At 37.5% G+C, this 19,628-nt stretch overlaps 2 protein-coding genes across 3 annotated transcripts in view; one reads left to right on the forward strand and one right to left on the reverse strand.

Moving 5' to 3' along the window:
• The window catches only part of a1cf (apobec1 complementation factor), a 259,844-nt gene that overhangs the window by 218,787 nt on the left and 21,429 nt on the right, over nt 1-19,628 (reverse strand). The window lies entirely within an intron of this gene.
• Nucleotides 266-19,342, forward strand: asah2 (N-acylsphingosine amidohydrolase 2). The gene is given in 18 exon segments (XM_051673821.1): nt 266-338; nt 5,749-5,843; nt 5,951-6,078; nt 6,348-6,425; nt 6,742-6,862; nt 7,240-7,362; nt 7,602-7,616; nt 7,618-7,689; nt 7,783-7,856; nt 7,858-7,885; nt 9,869-9,950; nt 10,081-10,129; nt 10,131-10,164; nt 10,374-10,468; nt 15,353-15,452; nt 16,249-16,305; nt 16,403-16,491; nt 17,099-19,342. Coding segments are annotated over 18 exon segments (1,500 nt in total). The 3' UTR covers nt 17,286-19,342.

The following is a 19,628-nucleotide window of genomic DNA, read 5'->3' on the forward strand; positions in this document are numbered from 1 at the left end:
ACAAAACAAAACAAAAAAAGTTAAATAAATCAAAACTATCTCATATGTTAGCTTCTTTAAAGTAGCCACTCTTTGTCTAGATTCCATCTCTGCACACACAGGTCATTCTCTCAACCAACTTTATGTGGTGCAACTTTTTTAACAGTAACGATGGAGTTTCTAAGTGTAAATGGTAGTGTGCAGTGTGTAAACCTCACTCCCCTGGCCTCAAGAGGTGCATTAGCCACTGACACTAGAGGCTGTAGCCATTAGCCTCCTCGTTACCATGCCCGCTTCCCATGCTGGAGATGCTGGTTTAAATCCCGCTCGGAGTGTGTCCAGCAGGACTGGGTACACATGTATGCTGGGCACTTGCTGGCTGTTTTTCCTTTATTATCCAATCAAATTCAACCATTAAAAAATAAAAAAAATAAATTCTAGTTTTGTAAAGAAATTCATATGTGGGCACAATTTTTATTTATCTATGAAGCTAACTTCAAGCAATTAAGGCTATTGATTTAAATCAAAGGTTTTTAAGATCCTGGGAAACTGACGTGCACAGAAGGGGGGCAGCAGGGGCGTGAGCCCCTACCCCTTTCGTTTACAAATCTAAAAGGTGCCATTTTGGTCATCTAGAAAAAGGTGAAAATTTGTAATAATTAAATTAAAATATTTAAAACAAAATTAAAATCTCATCATAGTCTCACAATAACAGTAATGATGTGTTAATATGAGATTTCTTTGTAAATCGAGGACGTATTAAAGAAAATTAAGCGTAGGTGCCTTTAAGAGCGCGCGCTACAGCAATCGGGGGCAGAATGCCAATCGCAAGTGATCCTCCCTATGCCCTACTCACTTCAAAGTGCAGAATTCTTAAAGTGGGTACTCTGAAGGAAACATGCATTACTGTATGAATGTACCCTTCGCTAACAGTCTTGTGGAAGGGCCCTCCGAGGATTTAATTTAATTTTTTTTCATTTTCATTTTGAACGAGCTTCTGAGAGGCATACCTTCCGCAGGAGTGCCCTTCAAGGGAGCAAAAATGCAGTTTGGCATTCGCCCTGGAAAATCGAAGCGTTGTTACCTCAGATGAATAACAGGCCAGATAAAAAGTCCACTCCATGTATTGTGTTGTAAATTCATAAAAAGAATATTACTCGATTGTTACCGCATTTCCGACATCGCGCACCACTAGTGTAGACAGATTTATTAATTATAATGGAAGCGGTCGCGTTACTTTCGGTGATATAAAATAAATTAGTATTTTATAGAATACTGTCATTATCTGAAAGAGCTGTCTGGTTCAGCCAAAGCCAGTTTGGTTTTTGTTTAAACTAATAAGCAATTAGACTAATCACTTTCAGAAAACATGGGGTTATCACAGACCATGTCTGAAAATAAATAATTAAACAAGTGTAATGCCATGGTGCTTTTTGTGAGAATTATTACAGTATTGGCTATTATTTGTGGTAAAGAAAAAAATGTACTGTTTGGAATAATGTACAGATTTTGCTCTTATGGGAATTTTTTTTTACTTTTATTCCCTAAAGTGACATTCAACTGATCACAATGTATAGTCAGGACATTAATAACGTGAACAATTACTATTTCAATTTGAAAAAAGTGTAACTTAAACTACTTCAAAGAGTTCTAATCAAAAAATCCTCCACGTGCAGCAATGACAGCTTTACAGATTCTTGGCATTCTAGCTGTCAGTTTGTCCAGATACTCAAGTGACATTTCACCCCACACTTCCTGTAGCTCTTGCCATAGATGTGGCTGTCTTGTCAGGCACTTCTCACACACCTTACAGTCTAGCTGATCCCACAGAAGCTCAATGGGGTTAAGATTCATAACACTCTTTTCCAATTATCTGTTGTCCAATGTCTGTGTTTCTTTGCCCACTCTAACCTTTTCTTTTTGTTTTCTGTTTCAAAAGTGGCTTTTTCTTTGCAGTTATTTTACTTTGCAATACAGCAGCAGCCATATCACCTTGTAGCTCAAGACTGGTTGCCCAGTGAAGCTAAGCAGAGCTGAGCCTGGCCAGTACCTGGATGGGAGACCTCCTGGGGATAACTAAGGTTGCTGCTGGAAGAGGTGTTTGGGAGGCCAGCAGGGGGTGTTCACCCTGCAGTCTGTGTGGGTCCTAATTCCCCAGTATAGTGACGGGGACATTACACTGTAAAAAGGCACTGTCTTTCGGATGAGACATTAAACTGAGGTCCTGACTCTCTGTGATCATTAAAAATCCCAGGGCACTTCTTGTAAAAAGAGTAGGGATATAACCCTGGTGTCCTGGCCAAATTCCCCCAATTGGCTCTTCTCAATCATGGCCTCCAAATAATCCCCATCCATAAATTGGCTCTATAACTCTACTCTCTCCTCACCACCAATAGCTAGTGTGGGGTGAGTGTACTGGCACACTATGGATGCTGTTGCATCATCCAGGTGGATGCTGCACACTGGTGGAGGTTGAGGAGAGTCCCCTGTTCACTGTGTAAAGTGCTTTGAGTGTAGTGTCTGAAAAAGCGCTATATAAATGCAACATTCATTCATTCATTCTTCCCATAAGGCCTGCATTCCTGAGTCTTCTCTTTACTGTTGTACGTGAAACTGGTGTTGAGCAGGTAGAATTCAATGAAGCTGTCAGCTGAGGACATGTGAGGTGTCTATTTCTCAAACTAGAGACTCTGATGTACTTATTCTCTTGTTTAGTTGTACATCTGGCCTTCCACATCTCCTTCTGTCCTTGTTAGAGCCAGTTGTCCTTTGTCTTTGAAGACTGTAGTGTACACCTTTGTATGAAATCTTCAGTTTTTTTGGCAATTTCAAGCATTGTATAGCCTTCATTCCTCAAAACAATGATTGACTGACGAGTTTCTATATATATATCAGTGCCCTTTTTCATCCTTCTGCCCCTGTCCCTGCTCAGGTTTGTGCACGTCACTGCTGAGAAACATACATTCAGTCAAACCTATCTAAACGTTTGGCTGGATGTGTATTTAATTTTAAATCTACTTTCAGTTTCAGTAATTTTGTTATACTAATTTAATGAATTTCTATTCTATTAATTAACTAAATATTATCTCTATGGTCAAAATTTACATCTTGATAAGGTCTTTGGTATCTCAATTGTTATGCAACTAATCTAATCTGAGGGTTTGTTTACACACTGTCTTCAGTTCAGGTTGTAAAACAGTGCATCGCATATTACCTTTGTCCTTGCACAGTATACTCTATAAGTGTGCACTCAGTCCATGCATCCATTTGTTGAATTTTACTCCAGGAGTTGGTTCCCAAAGACATGTAAGTATTTTTGTATTATTATTTATTTTGTTTTTCACAAATTTTGACAGCTGGTGCAGGGCTGAAATGTTTCTTTACACTGTAGTATGTGTACATATTTTCCTACTTTTTTGGTATTCTGCAGACTTGTTTAACAGATGTAAAGTGTAACATTTATAGAAAAAAAAATTCAGAAAAAAATAAAATCATATTATGGAGAACATATTTGCCAATAAAGTTTTATGTAATGTTAAACAGACTTCAAAAAGCAACAGATTGCATTTATGTTTCAATTGTGCACATACTTTTTATTGCCCTGTGGTTATCTGGTAAAATAAAGCACTTTTGGTGTCTGTCCATGTGTGTCTTTCAGTGAAGTACAATGGCTCGTAAGACTGTGTGCTGTCATCTCAATGCTCTGGAGGTCTGGCTCAACATTAAATTAGAAAAGCATAGAAGCAGGCACTTAGACTTTTGGATTCTATTGTATGTTTTTATTCATAAGCTTATAAAAGAATCATAGTTTAAATTGTTGTTTTGTTTGAATTACATGTGTACCATTTTGCAATATAAAACCAGAGGAGCCGACCCCTGCCCTGACCGCAGTAAATCCTCCAGAGAACTCCAATGTGATTGGTGTAGGCCAGCAGACTGCACCGGACCTGTGGCTGACATACCTCTGGTCAGTTTACTTCATTTTGCTGAATTCTATCCAGTCTGGCGGCTTGATCTCATTAATATGCATAGCTATTTGTACATTAATATTTGTAACATTTAAACGCACATGTTTGTATGTTTGGATAGACACTAAAACGTACAATATGGACGTTTGAAAGCATCTAAAACGTAAACATTTTTATGTATTTATAGCTTTAGAAATTTAAAATATTGGCAAATCCATTACAAATATAACTGACTACACGAATCGGTTATAAATATATTTTTTTACTGTTTTATAGATATTTTAGATCCCTTAACCCTACACCAACCTAGATTAATGTAAAGTAGCAATCATTTTTGTTACAATATATTCATTTATATATATTTTACAGCTGCTAATCCCACACCTACTCCTAAACCTAACCATAACCATTTATTAAGCATATAAAACATGTAACAGGCAGATCAATTTCACAATAATTTATTCAGAAAAATGGCAAAATTCAGTACAAAAGTAGTCCAAAGGGCGATGCGCTGCATCCCATGTGCTCCCTGACAGCATACAATAGCCTTGTGTGAGGTGGAGAGTAGAATTAAAATTTTTAATCGCTGTAAATCTTCTCCTGTTGCACTCCAGAATGGTGCTGTCATATCTCATTCAAACATGTACATTGCAGAATACGGCATTTCACAAACAGTCACGAGACATTTAAGAGCCAATGAGCACGATAAAACCGCTGATCGTAATGCTTGAGGCGGCAATTTTTTTAATTTTGAAAATGAAACCAACGCGAGTTGACGGTTACAGCGGGCGTGACGGGGCTGCGGCGGATGGAGATGGAGATGGTTGAATAAAAGGTTTCAGTTTGGGTCTGTTCTTCACAGAAAGCAGTCTGAAGATTTGGATTATAGCTTACAAATGTATGGATTCATTTTATTATTGTTTTATGGTGCTTTTTGTTGTTTATTTAGTTTTTTTTTGTGGCATATTCTGAAAACTCCTTTTGTGTCCTATGGCAAACAAAAATAAAATTAAATGCTTAATAAATGATTAAACGATTACAGAGATTTTATTCATTTTAACATTTTAAAGTTTAGTCTTGGTTAAAGTGATATAATCCTTTAAAATGTTGTATAGGACTGCAGAAATCACACAGAACTGAATGAAACCGTTAAAATATCATATTATAATGTCGACTGCATTAAATAAATGTGATGGCATTTATCTAATCTCACTGATTTTAAATTAAATGTAATTAACTGATTAATTCTATGAATTATTGAATATTAATAAATTCAAACAGTACACATAAACATTTGTATGTTTCTATAGGTGTTAATACATAAAATGATGGCATTGAGATGCTGACAATATGTCAATATTGTATGTTTCGGTGTCTATCTAAACGTAAGAGAATGTATGTTCACTTGAACCAAACTTTATGTAAGAACACATACAAATTCTCATGAGATCACGTTGCAGCGGTCTGGTGATTTCTTAAATTATCTTTTGATTTGGCTTTGTAGTAAAACTATTGCAAGTTGTTTGATTATATTAGGCTTTATCAATGTTATCAATTCATTAGTTGTTCCCAGGGGCGTAGATTCCAGGGGGAACGGGGGGTGAGGTAACCCCCTAATAATCAAAACCAGCAAGTACGGGGGCCTGGGTAGCTCAGCGAGTATTGACGCTGACAACCACCCCTGGAGTCACGAGTTCGAATCCCAGTGCATGCTGAGTGACTCCCGCCAGGTCTTCTAAGCAACCAAATTGGCCCGGTTGCTTGGGAGGGTAAAGTCACATGCGGTAACCTCCTCGTTCAGGCCTGGCTGGCTATTTTCAGTACACCATCTTTATGATCACCAGTAATGGCTACATTAAACCATCCATATGAGCCATTGTTGATGGAATAGTGAAGGTATTGTCTATTGTAACTATTTTTCTTATGTGGTAAAATGTAAAATGTTAGTTCATGTGTATGCTTTTAACATATTATTGACCTGTGTTTTTAATCCTCTTTATCAGAGCATTGATATTGCTCATAGGAATATGAGACCTGGACGAATTTTTATAAACAAAGGACAATTAGACGACAGCAACATAAACAGAAGCCCACACTCTTATATGAACAACCCAGAAGAGGAGAGAAACAGGTTTGTTTGTTTATTTGTTTATTGTTGCGGTTTCTAATATGAAGGAAAGGACTGTGTCTGTATATTTAACCCATGCTGAAGTCATAACTGCAAAGGCCTAGAATAGAATATATGAAATAAATATATAAAATGTTGGATAACATAAAAAAAAAAAAAAAAAAAAGGACTTCAGTATGGGCCATTTTTGTTCCCACTATTTAAATATCTGTGGCATTTCTGTCACTTTCAATGGCATTTTTGGTTCATTTCTGGCCTTGTATTCCACCCAGGTATGAATTTAACACAGACAAGCAAATCGTGATCTTGAAATTCACAGATATGGATGGGGACGGTATGGGCATGCTCAGGTACCTACATAATAGGTACAATCAATACCTATATTTCACCCAAAATGACAGTATGCTGTAATTTTTTAGTTTTTCTGTGGAACACAACAGGAGAATTTTGAAGAATCAAAAGGGTGCCTTATGGTACTTTTTTGTCCTGTCTTAAGCTTGACAGATGTCACATGGTCATTGTATGGAAAAAAAGCTTTGTGAAGATTCTTTAAAATTCTCCTTATGTGTTCCATATGAAAAACGTGTAATTATGTGTTCCATATGAATAAATGTGCTAAATGCCTGAATTAATTTACTGATTTATTCGCTATACCTCTGCCCTCAGCTGGTTTGCTGTTCATCCCGTCAGTATGAATAACACCAATCGCATGATGAGCTCAGACAACCTCGGCTATGCCTCCTATGCCTTTGAGCAGGACAAGAACCGAGGCTTTCTACCAGGGGAGGTAAAAGGTCGACTTTTTAATTAGATCTCCCTCTGGGCCTCTTGTAGATTAGTTGCAATCTACTTGAACGCTGCACAAGGACATTTAGACACTCAGAATCAATACTTCATTAGGTGCCTTGTATCCTTTAAATGTCTTGAGGAAGTTTATTAAAGTTCATTAATTGATGCTCTAATGCAAGATAGTAAACATTTTGTTTGCCTTGGAAATTAAATGGATAATAAAAATGTCCATGTTTCTTATTTTGGCAGTATTCTTTATCAAGCTACTTGACTTTGGGATTGTGTGTGTGTGTGTGTGTGTGTGTGTTTGTGAATGAATATCATCTTCAATTTGAAAAGTGTGGCGTTAAAACCTCATGTTCTGTTTCCCTCCAGGGTCCATTTGTAGCAGGCTTTTCTTCCAGTAACCTTGGAGATACATCCCCCAACATTCATGGCCCCGTCTGCTTGAACACGGGCGAGAAGTGTGACTACCTTAACTCCTGCCCCATTGGTGGAGTGAGTTATCGTTATATATACAGTATATAACACAAATATAAGTACAATATTAGTAAAAAGTTAGGCACTTTGCTTCTCCTGATCTTAAAAAAAAAAAACTTTTTATTTAATGGCTTATGATTTGAAATGAATGGCTAGAATGTGCAGAGCTGTCAGTTAGACAAATGGTGAATCTGCAGATCTAGAAAAATTCATTCATAACCAGCCTCCAGTTCTAATTCGCATGTGCCCCTCAACAGAAAAAAAGCATGCATTGCTTTTGGACCGGGCGAAGACATGTTTGAGAGCACCAGGATCGTTGGAGAGAATATGATTAAAAAGGCAAAAGTAAGTCTCTTTTGTCACATTGCTTAATCCTGATGAATATCTCTAATTGTGGTACTGAGTGTGTTACTGTAACCTAGTGGGTTTGTTGTGCAGGAGCTGAACAGCAGTGCACAACAGGAGTTGCACGGTCCCATCCAGGGCGCACATCAGTGGGTCAACATGACAGATAATGGTCCCGTTTAACTCCACTCATACAGTGAGTACTTTAAAGTCCCTATGAATTGGCTTGACGAGCACAGTTTTCTTTTGTGTGTTGAAGTATTGAAATGAGACATATCGAAAGTTGGGGTGGGACATATCGAAGGGCTCTTCCATTTTTATCATAGCCAAAAGGCATCAACATAATTTGCTACTTGCCATTGCTTGTCAGAGGCAGGGGAGGGACATTCTTATTCTAGAGAGCATTTGATTGGACAAAACAAGCAAATGTAGTGTGAGTCATCAATAGGTTTGGTTTGTTTTCCCGAGAAAAGATAAAATTGTGGATATCTGCTAAAAGTGTATTTGGTCAATGTTTAGGAGTACATTAGTATATAGAAGGCTTAAAAGCAAATTGACAAGGGGCCCTATTTTAAGAGCACTAGCGCTAAGCGCAGCACTATGCCATAAGTCATAAAGTCAGTGGGCATGGCCATGAAGTTTTGCTATTTCCATGCAAGCATGTGCTAAGTCTTGGCGCAAGTGTGTTTGGTGAAATTGTGCACGCACAGTGCTGATGGGCTGGGTCAAGTGCTATTTAATTTTGAGGTTCTTCTCCGGTTATTGCACCATCTGCAACCTATTAGATAGTCCATTGCCTGTCAAGCACCAGTGATATAAACAAAGACAACTCATTCATAAAAAGTTGCTAATGTAAATTGACTGTATGCAATGAATTAGAAGAATAGAAAATTTACTTTGTACTTTTGTGCGTTAACTGCATCTTTGTTGAATGTCTGGCATATTTTTTAGTGACACACTCCTTTTATTCGCATAGAAAATTTAGTTCTTGTCAGGATTTGTATGTTGGCCCCATTCAGTTATGGAGAATGTAAGTATTTTGTTATTAATCATATTGATCAAGTGACACACAAATCATAGCTAGTATTAACAGTGATTGTATCGGCCTTCCAGGTTATTCTGTGGATCGAGGGATGTTTTAATTGAAAATAGTTTTTGCACGCACTTCACTTCTACCGGTCAATTTTGTTTTTTAAAAATGTAATTCAACCCTTTTACAGTGACTTAAAAATCACTCTAAAACAACAGGTGGGAAAATACAAATTAGATCATAAATACAATTGTAAATATAAACAATAATCATTGAAAAATATACCATGACCTCTAGAAAGTTTAATACAAATCTGATACATTTTTGTTTCATAAAACAGCTACAACAGTGATAGTCAGGGACATAATTTGATGTTCCAATATATTTTCAGAGAACTTTATTTCCACCTGCTGGCACTTAGAATTAGCGCTCTCATGAAAATTGTATAAGACATAGAGCAATAGAGCCCATAAACTCAAAGCCACAAGACACTTAATTTGATTTTGGGTCTTTGTGGGCTTTAAGTGTGCTTGTCCAATCAAACGGCACTGCAATAAACATTAATAATATACAATTATCACACTGTTTAGGCTGTATAGACATAACACTTAAAGGGGTCATGTCATGAGGAATCCAATTTCACTTGATCATTTGAGAGAAAACAGAACTCCAAAACTTCCTCCTTAGTGAATCATTTATTTAAACTAAGCTGCGAAAATGACTCTTCTTCATGATGTCAAGGAAGGGATGTGACGTAATTATTTGTAAACTACTACACATGGAGCAAACTCCACCTAATTGATTTTTGTTAGTAACCAGAAGTTCATCCACCTAGAAAAGTAGGCCCACCTCAAAAGGATGATTTAGCCAACTTTACAGATCAAATTACACAGCTTTTACAGAATAATACCTGTAAGTGCTTAAACAAAGCAATGAGCTGTATATTTCTGCTCTTAAAGCCTCTTGACTCTTGCCCCTTGGAATTTCTTTGGAACACGATTTGTTTTCCTTAGTTTTTTTTAAAAACCGAGGGACATGTCAAACTTTTCAGTGGGTAACAATAACAGTTTAACTAGTTTAACATGGAATACTCCTTTAATTTGAATTTGTGCAGTGGAGATGTAGTGCTGACACAGGTTCTCTCATTAGGGACGGAAATGCAAACCTGCTCTGGGTCACAGTTTTGTTGCCGGAACAACAGACGGAGGCGGAGAGTTCAACTTCGTACAAGGTTAGGAGATGCAGCTTCATCTTTGTTTTGGTTTCCAAGATTTGCTTGTGCACTTTGTATTTGTCAGGTCATGTCCTTGATGTCTTTGACTGGAGGATAATTTTGGTTTTGGATTATCTAATGTGACCAGGGGATACAGATGGAGACCCCTTCTGGGACAGCATAAGAGATGCGCTTGTCATCGTCCAAACCCATCCTGTTTAGCACGGGCGAGGTACGAGGAAAAACAGAATTATACGGAAACCATAAGAAACTCAACAACATAATTAATACAAAATTGATAATCTTTTGTTAATATTGCCATAAGATGATAATGTGGCAAAAAGGAAAATGTCAATCTTGTCTTTTAGAGTACAGGAAAAGGGGCAATGACAAATTTGATTTGTTTGAAACAATAACAGCAATAGTTATGTTTTTATACAGATGGACTCACCACTCCCATGACATCTAGCCATTGTGGACGTTCAAATCATCACTATTGGCTCTTTAGCCATAGTTGCGGTCCCAGGTGAATTTTCGTGAGTATACATAGAAACACAGTACCAGTGCGTTCAACTCAAGATTGTGTTAGTACCAAGTTGCAGCAATGTTACTAGATTACATTGATATACATATATATATATATATATATATATATATATATATATATATATATATATATATATATATATATATATATAGACAGTGCATTCAGAAAGTATTCAGACCCCTTTTTTTCACATTTTATGTTGCAGCCCTATGCTAAAATGATTTTAATAATTATAATTTTTTTCACATCAGTCTACACTCCATACCCCCATAATGACAAAGCAAAAACCAGAATTTTGATAACATGAAAACTGAAATATCACATTGACATAAGTATTCAGACCCTTTGGTATGACACTTGAAATTTAGCTCAGGTGCATCCCGTTTCTCCTGATCATCTTTGAGATGTTTCTACACTTTGATTGAAGTCCACCTGTGGCCAATTCAATTGATTGGACTTGATTTAGAAAGGCACACACCTGTCTATATAAGGTCTCACAGCTGAAAATGCATATAAGAGCAGATACCAAGCCATGAGGTCAAAGGAATTACTTGTTGAGCTCAGAGACAGGACTGTGTCAAGGCACAGATCTGGTTAATAATTTTTATTTTTATTTTTTTTAAAAACAATAAAAAAAACAATAAAATAAGCAAAAAATCAGCTGCATTAAAGTTTCCCAAGAACACAGAAGTTTGGAACAACCAGGACTCTTCCTAGAGCTGACCGCCCGGCCAAACTGAGCAATCGGGGGAGAAGGGCCTTGGTAAGAGAGGTGACCAAGAACCCAGTGGCAATTCTGGTTGAGCTCCAGAGATCATGTGTGGAGATGGGAGAAACTTGCAGAAGGACAACCATCACTGCAACACTCCACCGATCTGGGCTTTATGGCAGAGTGACCAGATGGAAGCCTCTCCTAAGGGCAAGACACATTTCTGGTCTGATGAAATGAAAATTGAACTGTTTGGCCTCAATTCCAAGCTTCATGTCTGGAGGAAACAGGCACCGCTCATCACCTGTGCAATACTATCCCAACAATGAAGCATGGTGGTAGCATCATGCTGTGGGGGTGTTTTTCAGTGGCAGGGACTGGGGGACTGGTCAGAGTTGAAGAAAAGCTGAACGCAGCAAAATACAGAGATATCCTTAATGAAAACATGGTCCAGAGCACTCAAGACCTCAGACTAGGCCGAAGGTTCACCATCCAACAGGACAATGACCCTAAGCACACAGCCAAGACAATGCAAGAGTGGCTTAGGGACAACTCTGTGAATGTCCTTGAGTGGCCCAGCCAGTCTTGAACCCAATCGAACATCTCTGGAGAGAGCTGAAAATGGCTGTCCACCGACGGTCCCCATCCAACCTGACAGAGCTTGAGAGGATCTGCAGAGAAGAATGGCAGAAAATCCCCAAATCCAGGCGTGGAAAGCTAGTCGCATCATACACAAAAAGACTTGAGGCTGTAATCGCTGCCAAAGGTGCTTCAACTAAGTACTGAGTTAAGGGTCTGAATACTTATGTCAATGTAAATTGTCAGTTTTTTTTTTCTTTTTAATAAATTTGAAGAGTTATCAAAAATCTGGTTTTTGCTTTGTCATTATGGGGTATGGAGTGTAGATTGTAAAAAGGCCACCTCGCTGCCCCAATGGCAGAATCCAGCAAAGTGGTGAAGGTATCTGCGCATTCGTCTTTTTCGTGCGCGTGTGGCTGTAGTGTCATAACTGTTTAATTTAGTTAAGACCGAATCTGACTCCATTAATAATTTAATCTGACTCCAATTATGTTAGACCTCGAATTTAGATTGATATTCCAATTTGATCATCAACTGAGATCTTCTCTAGATTTGGATACTTGATTATTCTATTTAATTCTATACTTTTACATTGCACTCATTCATTTGGATTCCTGTTAGTAGAGTCTATGTACCAGCCGGGTTATACGTGATCATTCCACAAACTGGCTCTTTTTTTGGATCATTATCCAGAGGTAACTGACTAATACTATTCAGACAGGTTGCTCCCTGCATACTTTTATCTGAATTATAGTTTTGTTTAGTCCCACTATATCTGCATACACTTAATTAAAATAACACTACTCTCAACCAGGGGAGTGACTAATACTATCTGGATAGGCTGACCAACGTTACCATATCCAGATAGTACTTTTAATTAGTCTCCATAGTTTCCTATGTACCCTTGGCCAGAATAATGTTAACAGTAATCAGAGGTAATGACTAACATTATTTAGGCGAGTCGACCAACATTTTGTTGTTCTAGATAATGATTATATTTAGTCCCTACATTCTAGTTACACTTTGTTAATGCCAAATAGTTATCCAGAAAGCTAAGGTCTAAGAAGACATGCCCGATGCTCTGTCAACGCTGAGCCGTTAGTTTGTACTAACACTGATCGCAGATTTGTGTCAACAAGGACTTAACATAACCTACTTAAGTCAAAGATTTCAGAATAAATCAGAATAGAATCAAGTTTAACAATTTATTAGTCAGGTAAATTTGTATCAAGCCAATTACATAATTAATCAATTCAGAGATAATAAATACAAAACATCAAATGCTCAAAGATGAGTCTGACTTTAGCGGAGTACGTAGTTTAAAACTTTGAACACATTGTTCATTGGAAAATTCCAATGGAATGGCAATAAGAATTTGGGGATGAATAGGTTTGGAAGTCCTGGGGTCACATCTTATCTGCATAAAGGAGGTAGGCATGACCCCATAATTGGTCAGAATTCCTCTAAATTCCCAAAACTATGTTATCATGTATTTTACAGTTAAGATAATGAGACATTCGTACCAGTCACGCTGAGACCTTTTCAATGATATGAAACATCAATAGCCAGACATATAATTAGACATTTGTTACCTACAAGATTTAAGTGTGTTTTAAGGTGATTTTGAGCTGAGAGAGACAGGAGGGGGGAGTAGGAGAGAGAACAGATGTAGAAAGACAACTATGAGTCAATTCTTGCTCAGTTGGGTGTGAGATGGTATCTTTGTGAGAACGTTTCTATGCTGATTTTCTCAGAGATCCTAAATTTGCTCTTTGCCTCCCTGGGGAGTTTTGTCCTTCGAATGCAAACACCATGGCACCATGCCTTACAAGACTGATATGAAAAAAATGAATACATTTAAAGCATTTTAGCATAAGGCTGCAACATAACAAAATGTGAAAAAAATTAAGGGGTCTGAATACTTTCTGAATGTACTACCCACCTATCTACCCACCCACCGACCCCAAACTCAAATAACCACTCTGTACAATTGTGCAGAGAAGAATATCTGAGATGCGGGTTGGCGCTGTTTTGGCGGCATGAGGGTGACCTAACCAATATTAGGCAGGTGGTTTTAATGGTGTGGCTGATCGGTGTATATATTAGCGCTGTCGATTTAACACTTTAATTTAGTGCGCTATAATTAAAAAATAATACGTTAAAAAAATTTATGTAGTTAATCATGCCGCATGGGCCGCCGTGTTATGCAGAACGCGCCACAAAACAGCGCCACGATATGCGGAAGGGGGCAACGATATGCAGAAAAGGACAGTAACCACCCCCCCAACAACTTTTGGGCCAGTTTCTTTGTAAAATCCCAGGCCGAATTTTCTTCCCAGTCCGCCTCTGTATGTAGTATGGAGCTTGAATTCTGCCATTGTCAAATAAATAAATACAATGATAAATATAGCTGAAAGCAGAAATTAATGGGGTTCAAGCGGCATAAGGCCTTTAAGTGCATGTGCTATAAGATTTTAAGAATTATTCTGATAACCCGTAAGCACCTAAACTAGAGATAAAGCAATATAATTTTCAGCACTCTCAGGTAAACAGCCACAGAGTTTTAGTGTTTTTAACTTGTCTGACTGTTATAGCGCCACCTATTTTCCGATCCACACCAAATTTTGAATACTTCTTTGGAATCATGTTTCGTGTACTAAATTTGATTTCAATCAGAGTCTTTATTTAGGAGTTATTGGCTTTTGGGTAAACTTAACCACACCCATATGTTTAAATTACCCTATTATAGCCATTCTAAATAAAAAAGTTCTAAAAATGTTTTTATATAATTATTTATCTAGAATTCCAGAGAATTGTACTACACTGGTTTTGTTGAGGTTGAGTGAAAAATCTAAAACTAGTTTGCAAATAATAGTTTACATTTATTTTTTTTTTAAATAATCTCAAATATTTAACAAACAATTTGATTGACACCTATGGATCTTGAGGCAAAGTTGTTCAGAATGAGGAGATCTATAATATGATATGAATAACATTTGTCTACTAAATTTGATGAAAATAGGACTTTTCATTTAGGGGTTATTGGATTTTGCGTAATCTAGGCCACACCCATATGTTTAAATTACCCTGTCATAGCCATGCCAAAAAAAAAATGTTTTGGATAATTATTGACCTAGGCTGTCCAAAGATTCTTCCTGTACAAGTTTTGTTGCTGTCGCATTATAAACCTAGGACTAGTTTGCAAAAGTAGGTTTTTTAAATAATCTCAAATATTTAACGAACGATTTGATTGACACCAATGGTCCTTGAGGCAAATATGTTTAGAAAGTGGAGATCTATCATATGATTTGTCTAATGTGTGTCTGTATGACACACCTCATAATATTCAGTTATTTACATGCATGTAAAATGCGATAGCACCACCTGGTTGCCTTTTTTTTTTTTTTGCTCAGACGTCTAGGACCAAGAGTAAAATATGCCCAGGGACGGATTAACCACCGGGCCGATTGGGCCATTGCCCAGGGGCCTCTAAACCCAAAGGGCCTCAAGCTCTAAATCATTTATTTGTTTATTTATTTATTTATTTATTTTGAGATATCTATTAAAAATCCACATAAATGTCAGCCTTATGAGAAATACCTTTTGTTCGGCCGAATGCGTGCTGGACAACAGCAGCGCGAGCACAGGCACTCGAGTGTGCGCTCAGGGAATCTACGTCTCACAGGTGCAGCGTGTTTATTTGAAGGACAATAGAGAACAGCGTCTGATTTACAAAACGCTCCCAAACACAAAGATAATCAACAGAATTCATGCATCAGTATAGAGGACTTTAAAATGTCCTCATAGATCTTGATGTAACCTTGGACAAAGACAACTTAGTTCCTTAGGCTCCTTAGTTACAGCCATCTTTAGGTTTTTAATTTTTATAGCGCCACCAAAATTGCGCACAATTTTTCAAGTGTCCTCTGAATGAGAATTTCCTGAGTTTTGTGAAAATATCTCATACCATTCAAGAGTTATAGGCATTTGTGTAAAAGTGGCCATGCACGATTCGTACTTTTTGGCATACCTTTGCGACGATCAATCGAAAGTTACATTTTGAATTATTAATAATGGGACTCCAGAGAATATTTCCGCATTGGTTAGATTCCATTTGGTTGAATGGCCTAAGACTAGTTTACAAAAGTAGGTTTTACGAAAAATCACAAATTGTGGAACATTTTTCATGACGGAAATGAAATTGGAGATTTCGACTTCAGCCAACGATTCCAATTATATAAGACACTTGAGTATATCACATATGGGTCAGGAGTTACGTCTCAAGCACTTCACTTCGTGCTTGAACCCCTAAAAATGAAAGTATGTACCACAATAAAAATAAAATAAAATGATCATAAAATATACAATTTTAATTGTAATTTTCACAGTGAAAATTGATATATAAAAAAAAAAAATATGAATAAAAAAAAATTTTGCACTTCGACTTTTAATTGACCAGAATTTTTTTTTTTTTTTTTAAGGGAGAAATCGCATCTGTCACATTTGTCTCTGGAAACCCGAGACACTCAGGAGATATTGTGAGTGGTTTATCAGCAGTAATCATACAGTTATATCTTGTTTAACATGCTGTTTTATATGTGAGATATAACTAATCTGTGTTGATTGTGGTATCAGAGAGATAAGACGTTTGTCAAAGTGGGGAGATTTCACAACACCACAGGCATGTGGGAAGTAGTTCACACAGATGCATCGTGGGAAGCAAGGTAATGTGTTTTCTGTATATGCATGCTTTTTTATGTTCTCCTTGTGAATGTTTATGCCACATGCATTCGTGTAAAACACTTTTATATTGTAAGCCGTAGACCTAATTTAGAGTTGGTGATATCCCTCAAGGTCTGTTCCCCCGATAAGACAAACGCTGAATCAAGTTCTTATCACTTGTTATTGTATAGGTTAAATACTGACGGCCGAAATTCATGAAAAGAAGTTTGCTAGATCTTTATACAGTTGCCCAAAAAATTATTTGTACAGTTAAGACACACTTAAAACTGTGTGTATTAATTGCATTAGATAACAAAATATCAATCCTAGTGGCATCTGACATGTTCCACTGGCATCTGTGAAAAACCTCATTAACTGTTAGTGTATTACAGTCTTTTAGATATTATCATTTAGATGGTAATGATAGCTCAATGGTGTTGAGCTAGTAGCACAAAGGTTGCAGGTTCAAAGCCAAGTAGCGGATTTAACAACATGACGTGGGGTGATTTGTGATGCCTCATTAAGTTCAGTCAGCTTCAAAAGACACAAGCAAGAGGAGCAAAGATTGTGACTAATTGTGTGTGTGTGTGTGGATGTGTGTGTAATTAGATTTCACTGGATAAAAAGAAACCGTGGCCTGAGTAACGCGACAGTGGGTTGGCACATCCCTTACTCAGCACAGACAGGAACGTACCGCATTCAATTCTTTGGACACTGCAAACAATCTGATGTCATCACAGCATATACGGGCACTTCAGATGACTTTAAAGTCACCAGGAGTTTTTACTACTTTTGATCAGTGTATCACTGAAGGAGAATGTTGGATGCTGATAGAAGGTGTTGTTTAAAGCAACAGTTAATGGCACCAATTAAATTAACTTGTTTTTTTTGACTTGTTTGACTTGTTTGATATGTAAGGTGAAATGATTGTTTCATAAATTATAAAGTAGCCTATGTTTATTAAACAGATAGTTCTGGTCCTGAATGCTGATTGGTCAATAAAGCGTTCCAGCTGTGCTTAAAAGCGCTATATAGTAAAAGCAATGATGTGAAACACCTGTTCACCTAGCTACTATGTGTATTACTGTGCAGCACCCATACTGCCCTGCAAAGGCAAAATGCAGTTACTACACAAAATTGAGTTATGACTGAAATCGGGTCTCTTAAGTGGTTTTCATACTGGCTACGTTTGCTACAGTCCGAATCTGAGTGTGATTATTTCCGGTGCCCCCTGCAGCGTTGCTCTGCTTTAGGACTCACTTATGATTCTGTCGAAATCTGCCACATTTCCGTACATCTGGCGTCATTACAAAAGCGCACTGTGCACATGCTTTGTGTGTGTGTGTTTTTTTTTATTATTAATTTTGTGCCATTATGTGCCCCAGAGTGAACAACACTTGTGCTTCTGTGCATCGCATGCCGTAATTCAGTTCATGTCCAACAGAAAGCGACTATATCTGCTACTCGCAAACGGTCTTTTTTGAGGAGACAACTGGTTGCGAGCAATGCATTTGAAGCCCTGCTTATGTTCCCCTATCACTCATGGTGCACATGTATGTGTTTTTGTGCAACTGATGTTGTCATGCTTAAATTGGCAAAAAATGAATGCACAAGTTATTTTACTTTCTAAACAAGCGCTGACCCTAGTACAGGTTGCGTTCTCACTCATGCGAACCGTGCCACAGTTCCATTGCAACCGATCTCAGACCACTTCCTACAGTCTTGGGTGTGGTATTATAATCAACATCTTTCATGTCACACATTTTTTTATACAGAGTGTCTATTTGCACCCTGGTGTAAATAGCATCTGCCACACAGTGCAGCTATTTGCACCCCAATAGTCTGGTGGAACCAGAGAAATATATGATAAAGTAAACAATAGATGTCGCTGCAGTTGCATGGATTGTAAAGATGGTGTGAGAATTCTCTATGTACTGCTGTTCTAGTGAATCCGCATTTTGTCCCACTCTTTGCCCCATCCGATTTCCTATTTCCACGCTTAATATTTCCTTTAATACTACTTAATATAATTGATAAAAAATCAAATAAATGTTGATTTCATCACAGTGATTTGTCACGGTGAATGTCGGGGAGTGCAGAGAAAGGTTTGATCCTGAGGAGGGGTTCCCGCGGTTCGGCTTCGCTTGTGTGTAGATTGCATCACCTTTATTACTAATATTGTAGTAACCATGTTTTTTTTTGGCAGAAACCATAGTTTTAATGCAATTAACCATGGTGTTAGTGCAGTAATATGGTGGTAATATAGTAATCATGGTCTATTTTGTGATTGCTGTAAATTTACAAAAAAATGCCTTGGTGAAACCATGGTTAAATAACCAAGTTATTTTTTCTAAGGTAAGGTTAAGGTTAGGTTTAGGGGTAGGGGTTAATGTAATGTGTCTGTGACTGTAAATAAAAACAATAAACATACTGCAGTGATGCCCATGTACTGTATGTTAGTATTTAAATATGGGTGCAAATAGTATCTGACACTGTTTGCACCAGGGTGCAATTAGTATCTACCATTATTTGCACCAGGGTTGGGGTGCAAATAATATCTGCCACTATTTGCACTGGGGTGTATATACCATTATTTGCACCAGGGTGCAAGTAGCATCTGCCATTTTTTTTATATGAGCAGTACTCTGATTCGGGCTAAACTGACAGTGTGAAATCCCTATTTGACTATGATCTAACCTGTGACAGATGGGTTTTGCTCAGCAATGCTCAGATTCAGAGAAAATGGAGTGAGATGACATAATAATGTTTTCTGTTTCAGTGTTGTTGTAGTTACTGTATATCTCGGTTCTGCAGTTGGTTAGTATTGTTAACATGAGTAAAATATGTCTTCTATGGCACTTAATGGATTTGCTTTACAAAATAAAGTTTTAATGTAAACTTGTGTCCTATATGTTTTATTATGTAGTAACTGTTTTATAAGAGCAATAAGGTGAGGCCATGCTACATTTTGAATTTAGTCATGACAAAGGGGTTGCAGACACTCCACTGTATGTTGTGTACTATAACACAGCCTGATCTCATGAAAATTACATGAATGTGGTGACATTTTTGCATAATGATATTACGTGGTTGATTACACGTATCGCGCAGCTCCGAGGTTAAATGTCCACTGAGTGGC

This window comes from Myxocyprinus asiaticus, chromosome 36 (assembly GCF_019703515.2).
Source record: "Myxocyprinus asiaticus isolate MX2 ecotype Aquarium Trade chromosome 36, UBuf_Myxa_2, whole genome shotgun sequence".
In the NCBI taxonomy this organism is placed as follows: domain Eukaryota; kingdom Metazoa; phylum Chordata; class Actinopteri; order Cypriniformes; family Catostomidae; genus Myxocyprinus; species Myxocyprinus asiaticus.